Below are 10,439 nucleotides of genomic sequence, written 5' to 3'. Positions count from 1 at the left end.
GAGGTGCCAGCAAAGCTTTTCCTAAATCTCAGTATCTGGTGACTGACCAGAACCACTGCCAAAAGGATGGGAGGAAGGGACTCCTTGGCCCCCAAACCCAGATGTACTTTCCTAGGGCCTTTTCCCACCTTCCCTGCCCTGTGGGCCCAGTGGACAGCTCTGCCCATTGCCTACTACCAACCTGGGTCCCCAACTTCACTGAGCCTTGGTTAGAAGCCGCTCCTGTCCCAGACATTTGTTCTCCATTGTATACTGTAAAAAAGGCAGACAGGGTGTTGCTGGACAATAAGGAGACTCGGGAAGAAAGAGGACACGCCAGGGGGGATTTAAACCCCACACCCTGCGCTTGAGGGGCTCCCCTGGGCCCCCCAAGCAGAAACCCCCTCCGGCGCCTCGCTCCCCAGCTACATGGCGTCCCCAGGCCGTCCGCCAGGCCCTGCGGGGACAGAGGGGCGCTGGGGCCCGGTGATCTAGGGGGTTTCTGCGGGAGACACAGGGAACAGTAGGGGACAGAAGGGCACCAGGAGACACCGGGAGTGCGCGAGGGCCGGGGAGACTCCGAGGACGCGCAAGAAGCCAGGGTTGGTGTGTAGGAAAAATGAGTGCTCCTGGGAAGTCGCGGGACGCGTGGACAGGGAAGCGCGCTTCGTGGACTTGCCCGGCAGCGAGACTTGGCTCCCGCCGGACCCCTCCCCTCCCGCCCATCCCCCGGGGGGGCGGGACGCACCGGGCGGAGCCTGTGCGCAGGAGCCTGCGCGCGCCACCGCGAGCTGTGGGAGGGAATGCCTGGCGCGGCGCCCGCGGGAAGATAGTGCGCCAACCTCACTTCCGGCGACGCTCCGCAGGCGGTAATTGGGCCGGAGGTGGTGAGCGCGCTCCTGTTCAGCCAATGGGCGGCGGCGGCGCGGTCGGAGCCCGGGGGACGCGCGGCGCGGGCGCTCCGACGGGCGCGCGCGGGGCGGGGCGGGGCGGCAGCAGCTTCGTCGCCGCCCGCGGGCCTGTCCGCTGCCCGCCCGGCAGTCCCAGCTGCCTAGCCGCCATGTGACCGCGCCGCCGCCCTCCGCGCGCCCGGCCCGCCCGCCGCCCGCCGCCGCCGCCGCGCGTCCGCGGCCCGGCCGCAGCCCCAGGCCACCGAGGAGCGGGGGGCCGGCGCCATGGCCGAGCGGGGCCGTCTGGGCCTGACCGGCCCGCCTGCGGCGCTCAACACGCCGGTGCCCATGAACCTGTTCGCTACCTGGGAGGTGGACGGCTCCAGTCCCAGCTGCGTGCCCAGGTACGCCGCCGCCCGGCCGGTCGCTTTGTTCCCGCGCGCACCTGCGGGCCAGTCGGGGCCCCCCACTCGGGACCGGCCACCCGGGACCTCGCTCTGGGTTCCCCAGCCGGGACCCCCACCCGAGGCCGTCCACAGAGACCGGCCATCCGGGGCCTCTACCCGGGACCCGCTTCCTGGGATTCCACCCGGGACCCCGCGCCTGGGGCCGCAGGGTTTGCGCCCCTCCTCGGGCACGCACAAGCGTTCCCTGCGAGGAATCCCTGAGCCGGAGGGTGTCCCAGGTCCCGGTCTCCTGGGCTCTCACCTGGTTGGCTCCCAGACAGCGTTCTCGCGTCCTCCTATTGATGTGGTGCTGGTGGAGTGCACCTAGGGTGCCTTTTCTCTCCACCGGGCACCACAGAGTTTCTTTTGCATCCAGCCACACGGAAGTCTGAGTGTCCTGGGATTGACCCTCAGGGTACACTGTACAGAGGACAAACAGACCCGGGACCATGACTGTTCTCTTTCACCCAGCACATCCTTGGAGGTAGCCCTGGGGGCTGGGGCTTCCAGTCTCTGCCCTTTCCCGTTTGCGCTGCGCCTGCAAATTTAGAGATACCTGCTTGTACGTCAACACTACTTTTTGCATCATGCCGTCAATTCTGCCATTGCAAAAGACACTCGCCTCCCACTTGGGGAAGCCCTGTACCCGTGGTAACAGCTGGTGGAGGCTTCTCTGCAGGCCCACCAGCCCCACTGCGCTCACATTCCTGACTTCCCTGTTCCTCCTGGCTTCTTCCCCCTCCAAGGTCCCTGCTGCAGAAGCGCCAGGCTGAGGGGGGGAAACAAGCCCTAGCTCCAGGGCCTGGTCCTGGGGTGTGCAGCTGGCCACAGGGGCTGCAGGTGGGCTGTAGGGAAGAGCCCTCCTGGGGAGACCTGCTGGGGGGGGACACCTCAGGAGTGTCCTCCAGCACCGAAGTGGCTGGTGTGCCCTGAGGGGGCCATGCACTCTACCTCAGCTCCTCCAACAGGTGGCTCTGAGTGATGTGTGGAGGACACAGGAGCACAGGGCCGAAGCTGTGCTGAGTGCTCAGAGTGGGCCTCAAAGCCACGCTCAGGAGCTTCTCCCCCGGCCTGGCCTCCTCTCTTTCCTGTCTTGGCAGTTGCCCCAGCGCTGGGTCCCACAACCAGAGGTCATCTTGGACCCTCTCCCCCCCGGCTTCTCCTGTCCCCTCTGCGCTGTCACCAGCTTCCCCTGGACCTTGCATGCGGCTGTACCCCATCCCCTGGTCCCGCTTGCCCCTCCTGGCCACGTGCCCACAGACACATTCGGCACGCAGCCTGAGGGTGCCGTGCCTCTCTAGCAGCTCTTGGGCTCCAAGGAAGTCCACAGCGTGTTAGCTGGAGCGGGGGTTCAGGAGGGGTCGGCCCCTCATGGGCCCTGCAGGAAGCCCACTCTGTTTGTGCCAGGACCCAGTGGGGCGGGAGGCAGGGGCCTGGGCTGGACAGTGCTGGCTGTCTGGGAGCCGCCACTCAGACTGTGAGCCCGCCGAGGCCCCTCCCTGTCCTGGGAGGTGGTTCAGCCCCCTGTTTCTCTGGAGCATGAGTCCTTGCCAGGCTGGTGGTGCTCTGCGGGGACTTCTGTGAAGGGGGTCACGTTTTCTCTGTTCTTGGTTTTGCCTGATCTCTTTAAGAATCTGAGTGGCATCTGTGCTGTTGTCAGCCTCTTCCTCATGGTGACCCCATCCCATAGTGGCGTGCATCTCTCCCCTGTCCCGGTCTTTTGGCTTGTTTCCAGGTGTGGGCAGGCGGACCAGTGGTGAGCACGTGCGGGCAGTGAGGTTTGGGGGCTGTGCCCAGTGTTACTCTGGGAGGCAGCTTCCCAGAGCACTGTGCCAGCTCCGCCCCCCTCCAGCACTCCTACCAGCACTGCCTGACTTTTCATTTTTGCCAGTCTGGTAGGTGTGAAATAGTATTGTGGTTTTCACTTGAATCTCTCTGATTGCTAATGCAGCCCATTTGTACTTCCTCATCAGCGAAATTCCTCTTTCTTTCTTCAGCTGGTTTGCTTTCTCCTTTCCCCCACGAGTCTCAGCAGCATCTTTGGTGGTAGCAAACCCGTTTTGCCCGAATGTGCTGCCCCCCCACCTCAGGACGAGGTGTGTTCTTGGCTTTGTGCAGCCTGCGGTGCTCCCCAGCGCCACTGGCCTCATCTCTCCTGCTCTTCCCGCTCAGGGTGGCAGGCAGGCTCTGTTTCACAGATTTGCTCGTGGTGACACAGCGTTCCTCCTCGTCAACCCTGAGCTTTCCACTGCCTCCTGCTGCTGGGCCCCACTCCTGGAATCCCAAGAGGGCCACCTGTCCCCTCCTGTCCAGGCTTCCTGAAGGGTCTGGGGCACTTCAGACAGACGCTTGCACTTCCCACTTTTGAGGTTCACAAGTTGTTAGTGTCTGAGGTCGGACATCTGTTCACATGCTCTTATTTCTGCATGTTCTGCAACCTCCTTGTTCACCCCTTGGTCTGTTTGAGGGGTCATGGATATTTGGTTTACACACACAGAAGGACCTTCATTCAGGTGGATGTGTGAATTTTGACAGCTGTGTGCCTGGTTTTTTAGGAAGGTTGCCTCTTGGCTTAGCGCCCCAGCAGGTCCCCTGCATCCTGGGCTTCAGGTTCTCGGGCTGGCAGGCAGCACCTGGGCCTGGCCTGGCCCCTCCACACTGCAGCCCAGGAGTCCTCCTCTTCTCACCACGGGCCGCACTCTGTCTGAACCTGCTCCTGGTGGCAGGCGTCTGGGCCGTTCCTGGTCGGGTCTCCCGTGTTCAAAGCCACTGTGACTGTGCAGAGTGTGGGACAGTGTCTGCTCACTTCTCTCTGGCAGTAACCGGCCACGGGAGGCGGGCGGCTGTCAGCGTCATGAGAAGTGGCCAGTTTTCTGAAGGGGTGGCACTGCCATCCACAGCCACCAGTTGTGTCACCTTCCGTGTCATCCTCTCGTCAATGTCAGTGATTCTGATGGTTGTGCAATGGCTGCTCCTTAGGGATTTATTCTGCACTTACTGTGAGAAGATATTGAATGTAATCTGTTTTTTAAAAATTGCGTCTTTTTAAGCCCTGGCTGGTGTGGCTCAGTGGATTGAGCGCGGGCCTGCGAACCACACGATCGCAGTTCGGTTCCTAGTCAGGGCACATGCCTGGGTTGCAGGCCAGTTCCCAGCAGGGGACGCACGAGAGGCAACCATACATTGATATTTCTCTCTCTCCTTCCCTTCCCCTCTAAAGATAAATAAATAAAATCTTAAAAAAAAATTTTTTTTTAAATCATGTCTTTATTCTAGAGACAGGAAAGGAGAGAGAAACATTGATCTGCTGTTCCACCCACTTCTTTTTAAAAATTTACTTATTTATTTTTGGGGAGAGGGAGGGAGATAGAGGGAAAAGCATCAGTGTGTGGCTGCCTCTCACATGCCCCCTACTGGAGACCTGGCCTGCAACCCAGGCATGTGCCCTGACTGGGAATTGAACCAGCAGCCTTTCGGTTTGCAGGCTGGCGCTCAATCCATTGAGCCACACCAGCCAGGGCTGTTCCACCCATTTATGCCTTCATGGGTTGCTTCTTGTATGTGCCCTGTCCTGGGAGTGAACCCATAACCTGGGCCCATCAGGACGATGCTCTAACCAACTGAATCCCTGGCCGGGGCTTCTCTTTTTTTAATTGCTGAGTACGTAGAAAATACATGAATGGACTGCCGGGTGGTAAACTAATCCTCCGCCCTCAGATGCACGGCAGTACTGTGTGCACACGCCTGAGACCCCGCCCTCTGCTGCTCATATCAGGTTTTGGTGCCAAGACACCTTGTAGAGCCCGCTGAGGATGGCGTTGCCTGTGCCGTACCATGGTGGCACTTGTGTGAGATTGGCGTTGTTTGCTTTGTGAGTGTGTAGAAGAAGTCACCCACCTGCAGTTGCTTTGCAGGGAGTTTGCCTCCTGATTCAGTTTCCTTGGATGAAGAACAGGTTCTTTGCCCCTTTGGGTTAGTTTTAGAAATACATTTTTCTGGGAATTTGTCCATTTTGTCTAGATTTTCAAGTTTATTGGCATAAAGCTGTTCATTCTATTCTTTCACTTCTTAACTGCCTGCAGGGCCTGGCTGCTGGCCCCCGTAACTCCCGCGTCCACTCTTCCTGCAGGGAGACAGTCCGACCGGCCGCACTGGGGCTCCTCCGCTCGTTAAAATGAAGCTCGTTCTTGTCTCTGTGCCCTCCCACTCCCATGGAGGGTTTGCTGTGCCGCTCTTGTTCTGGTTTCTTACACAGCTCGTTACTTTTCCCCCTTCCCTTGCACAAAAGCATTTATAGCTGCATTTTACATGCCTTTATGTGTACAATCATTCAGTTAAAAATGTTTTAAATTTTTTCTATTATTTTTTCAACATAACAGGACATTTCAAAGTTCTGTAATATCCATGTATGGATTTTTTCCAGTTAATTTTCCATCGTCGAATCTGTCGCTTCTCTGTTTTCCATACTTCGTTTATCACTCAGTTGTGTCGTGGTCAGAGATGGAGGTCCGCATGACTCTGGGTCCTCGCTCTGCAGGGGGCTCGAGGCCGCTTGGGCTGACCAGCCTGGGGCCTTGCTGGCCATCCCAGCCTGTGGCGCTCTGCTCTGCATGCCCCTTCCTTCGTGTGCAGACCAGCTCTCTGGGGTGGCCCCACCTGCGTCTCTCCCGGCTGTGTCACAGGGAGTCGCGGTTGTCACGATGCACAGGTTTGGACTCACACTCTCTCCCTGGTGGTGTGGGCTTCGAGGGCCTGTGGCTCTGGACCTGGTGATGCTTTCTGTGTAGACATGGATGGGACGGCCACACAGCTCCGCGAGCGCCCTCTGGAACGTCGGCTTCTGCTGGCCCCACCGACCTGTGTCTACACATGTGCAGGTGTGTCTTCAGTCCCTCACCATGAGCCTGGAGTTTGCGCGCAGTCTGACGAGCTTCCGGCCTTCACCTGGAGTGTGCAGTCCACTGGCATCGGGTCCCTGTCTGCCGTCGTAGCCCTGTGTATCACTGTCCTGCAGGTTCCACCTTTGTTTTCCTTTGTGCTGCCTTGTTTTGCATCGATTTTTTTCTAACTCCATTTACAGTCACCACTGTTTATATCCAGCGGCAACTATGTAAATGGTGATTCCTGTTCTGGCCGTCGTGTTGTAAAGTTAACTGTACCGTCACTCTCTTCCCCGAGGGTGCAGGGACCTCGGGGCTTGTCACGTGACTGGTCCCTTCCGGTTTGCTGGCTTTTGTTTCCTGGGTTTCTCTTGTCTTTCGCTGCTCTGTGCCGCTGTTACCAGGATGAACTCAGAACTCGCCGCGTCTCTTCCTCATTTCCCGGTTGTCTCCAGGCTGGAGTCACATTCCTCTGCCATGTGACAGTGCATCTTTAGGGTCTCTTCAGCGAGGACCTGCTGACGACTAGCTGCTCTTTCCATGCTCGCAGAGGTGCCCAGCCTTGCTCCTGGGGTGTGACACCCCCTGTGGCCCCAGGGGGCAGGTCCCCTCTGCACAAGGAGGGCGCACCTCCCTGACTTGCCTCCTGGTTTTTGTTGTTGAAAATAAGCATCAGGCTCATTGGAAGTTCTGTCCTTTCTCCTCTGTGGCCCTGAGACGTCCGAGCTGAGACGTCCCCTGGGCCGTGTTGGTGTGCACCTTCCCCCTACCCCCTGCATCAGCCTGGTGGACTCTGGACTGTGTGTTGGTGACTTGCATTAGTTCTGGGAAGCTCTCGGTCACTCTTTCCTCAGCTGTGCATCTGCTCCCGCTCTCCGTCTCCCCAATTCCAGGACGTGTGGTGGCGCTTGGCACCGGGCACGCTCTGTATGTCCCTCTGTAGCAGTAGCCAGCTCCCAGACCTTCCCTGCTCTGTCCCCCTCCCGTTGCCCTGCTGCAGGGTGTGGGTCTCATCCGAGGTTGGGGAAGGCACTGATCTATTTTGTGTGGGAGAAGGGTGCCCATGCTGCGGCTGGGGTCGCCATGTGCAGGGGCGAGTGGGCTGGTGTGGGGGTTGCAGCCTGGAGGGGTTGGGGCTCCACTGGAGGAGAGGCAGAAGGAGCTGGCTGTGGGGTGCGGGGCCTGTGGGCTGATGTCTCAGGAGGCCTGGCCTGGCTGCTGCTGCCTGCCCACTGCTGCTGACCCTAACCCCCGATGTTGGGGGGGGCGACAGGTGGGCTCCACAGACTCCCGCTGTGACCATCTCCTCTTCCCAGGTGGGCTTCCTCTTTGGGGAGTGGCTCCCTGGGCGAGGTGGGGGAGCACATGTGTGCCTGGGTGGCTCCCGGCACGCTGTGGCACAGTGGCTCCGCAAGGCCACCCTACAGGCAGCTCCTGTGGAACTTACAGCCAGGCTCCCCTGCCCCGGTGGGAGTGTCCCTGGTCCAGGTGGACTGAGTCCCTGGTGATTGCACTTTGTGTTTCTAAGCATCTCTGGTCAATGCAGACCCTCGTCTGCCTCCGGGGAGGCAGAGCCCACAGGGCAAGCGCTGTGCCCTGGCGGCCTGCTGGTTTCCACCTGTGGAGTTCAAGGCTGTGGCTGTGGGTCCCCTGTGTGGTAGGCAAGGTGGGCAGGGGCCTGGTAAACAGGCCAGAGTGGGTGGTGGGAGGTGCTGGAAGCAGGAGCATCTTTCCATGCCTGGAGCTCCTGGCGATGGGCGTTTTGACTTCTTCACCTGACCCTGCTGAGAGGCGGCTGTAACCCAGTGGGGGGAGGTGCCTTGCTGCATGTCCCTGCCAGGGACATGAGGCTGCGGCCACGGGGGTCTGGGCTGGGATCTGTCTTCTGCGTCAGCCCCCCACCTCCGAGCTTGAGCCACGGAGGACGGGTGGGGCCAGCCTGCTGGCTCCAGGGTGTTGCTGGCTCTGGCTGGCCGTCAAAGGCCCGGACGCTCCCGGGGAACCCAAGTTGGGAGCAGGCTGTGCTGGGGTCACCCAAGGCCCACTTAGGGGGACTGAGAAGGCCGTTGGCCATCACAGGCAGGGAGTGCGTGGGCGGGCCCCTCCCACAGCGAGGCCCCTGCTCCCCCAGCCTGGCCTGGCCGGACTGAGAGGATGCACGCTGCGTCCTCCTCCTCCTCTCCTCCTGAAAAGCAGTTACCGGGACAGGGACAGGGGTGGTGACTGGCTCTAGAACACAGTCCCGCCCCCACGCTGCACTTTGGCCCTGGATGGGCTGGCGTTCTGTCCTTGTTCCGTCCTCGTTCCATCCTTGTTCCGCCACTGCAGAGGCCCACCGGGAGCCGGGGACAGCTGCCACCTCCAGCCGCTGCCTCCCAGACTCGGGACATATCCTGTGTCAGTGCCGCTGTCAGCAGGGGTGTCAGGCTGCATGGGGGGTGGGCGGGTGCGCACAGCGCAGACTGTCCTGTGAGAGCAGCCGCAGCCACTGGGGGGTGTCCCAGAAGCCACTGTGTTAGGAGTGAGAAGAAAGGTGGGTGAGCAGACCCTCCGGGAGGGTCCCTGGCACTGCCAGGGGCACCAAGCTGTTTGCACAGAGTGAGGATGGGCCTTTCTCAGTGAGGGAGGTGCCTGCAGCCCCACCCTGCATGTGACAGCCCAGCCGGGGTCTCAGGTCAGTGGGACCCGGTGTCCTCGAGGGTGGCAGATGCCTTAGCTGCTGTGGAGCCGACCTCGTTCGGGGCCCGCCCGTCACCTTTGCACTGGACGGGGCTCGGGACAGCTGTCTCCTCCCTGGCCCACAGGCCCCTCTCCCGCCGGGTGCTGGGTCTGCTCAGGAGACGGCTCAGAGCAGGGACTGTGGGTTGCAGGAGCCCTGGGGGGGCCCCGCCCCTCACAGTCCCTGCAGACCCCCTGCAGGCCTCCCTCGTGCCCCGTGCCCAGCTGGGCACTCACTTTGTCGCTCGAGACTTGCTCCCTGGCAGCTGTCTCCTTCCCTGTGTGGATGGGAGCCTGGGAACCAGGGCTGGCCGGCTCTCTGCCCCCAGTGCCCGCTGCTCTGGCCAGCCAGCACCGGCCTGAGGACTGGCCTGGCCCATGTTCGGGGGTGATAGGGGCCCCCAGCAGCTCTAGGGGAGTCTGGGGTGCTCAGTCCTGGGCCCTGCCCCTGCAGCGTGGCACGTCGGGGAGCACGAGCCTCCCATCCCCTCAGGCCTCGGTGGCTCCCAGGGCCGGCACGCAAGGGCTGGGCCAGGTGCGGACGTCCCGGGTTTGGGGCACAGCCGGACGCTCACCTGCAGCATCACCTGCACAGACCTACTGCTCTGTGACTGGCAGGGCCTGCTGCGCCCCTCGTCCCAAGTGAGCCTGTGGGTCCGGGACGGGCCATTGCCCAGCAGGGCACGAGCCTCTGCTGTCGAGCCCCCGGGCATGAGCAGAGGAAGGGGTGCCCCCCACCCCGTGGCCCAGGGGGAGGGGCCCCAGCCACAATGACATCCCCGAGGGACAGGCTGAGGCAGGGTCCCAAACCAGCTGCTCAGCCACCCAACTGAGGCCGAGATCCTGGCTTCAGGGTGGGAAAGCGGGAGCCCCAGCAGGTGACCACTGTGCTTGTGGGTGTGATGGGCAGTGGCTGCTGACCTCGCCTCAGTGTGACCCTGTTCCTCGAGGGGCAGCCCTGTCATGCACGACCCTCGTCTGGAGTGGCCTGAGAGCAGTGGCGTGGGGGAGCAGAGGCCTGCCCTTGGCCCTGGGCTGTGGTACACACGGTCAGAGAAGGCCCAGCAGTCAGGGGCCCAGGTGCAGGGCTCTCCAACGGCCAGCTGCTGGGACAGAGGCATGTGGTGCCTGTGGACCCCAACACTGGGACCACCGGTAGTTTCTCTGGTTGGGCGTGCAGAGCCTGGTGGGCTGTGGCCAAGGGAGAACAGGTTGGGAGGGTGGGCAGCTGCCTGGGAGAGGTAGGGAGCAGGGCGGGTGGATGAGGTGGGGGTCAGGGTTTGTGTGCTGTGGGGGTGCCGGCCAGGAGGAGCGGCTTGTGTCTTCTGGTACGAGAGCGAAGCGGCCATCCGCTCATCCCCATCATCCCTGGTTTCTTGGCAGGGCCGGGGTGGCAGATGTGAGAGAGGCCCAGTGAAGAGGGGGGAGGAAACCCAGGAGGGCGGGGTCCCGATATCCCGGGTTCTGGTGGGCATTTGGCGCCAGGAGTTCTTTGGGGCTGCGTCCTGCCTGCCAGGTGTAGAGCA

At 61.5% G+C, this 10,439-nt stretch overlaps 1 protein-coding gene across 9 annotated transcripts in view; it reads left to right on the top strand.

Moving 5' to 3' along the window:
- The first annotated feature begins 976 nt into the window (after positions 1-976).
- The window catches only part of PACS2 (phosphofurin acidic cluster sorting protein 2), a 36,250-nt gene continuing 26,787 nt past the window's right edge, over positions 977-10,439 (top strand). For 4 of the 9 annotated variants that reach the window (XM_037132020.2, XM_037132019.2, XM_053666036.1 and 1 more), the window contains exon 1: positions 980-1,273. In XM_037132020.2, the coding sequence (XP_036987915.2) occupies positions 1,155-1,273 (119 nt within the window). In that variant the 5' untranslated portion in view covers positions 980-1,154. Of the gene's footprint in view, positions 1,274-10,439 lie in introns of all 9 variants that reach the window. The other 5 variants (XM_053666035.1, XM_053666034.1, XM_053666032.1 and 2 more) reach the window with 3 other exon arrangements.

The sequence above is a fragment of the Artibeus jamaicensis genome, unplaced genomic scaffold (assembly GCF_021234435.1).
Source record: "Artibeus jamaicensis isolate MK-2021 breed Jamaican fruit bat unplaced genomic scaffold, CSHL_Jam_final contig_444, whole genome shotgun sequence".
In the NCBI taxonomy this organism is placed as follows: Eukaryota; Metazoa; Chordata; class Mammalia; order Chiroptera; family Phyllostomidae; genus Artibeus; species Artibeus jamaicensis.
The sequence above is the reverse complement of the archived record's forward strand: the minus strand, read 5'-3'. Positions and strand labels throughout refer to the sequence as shown.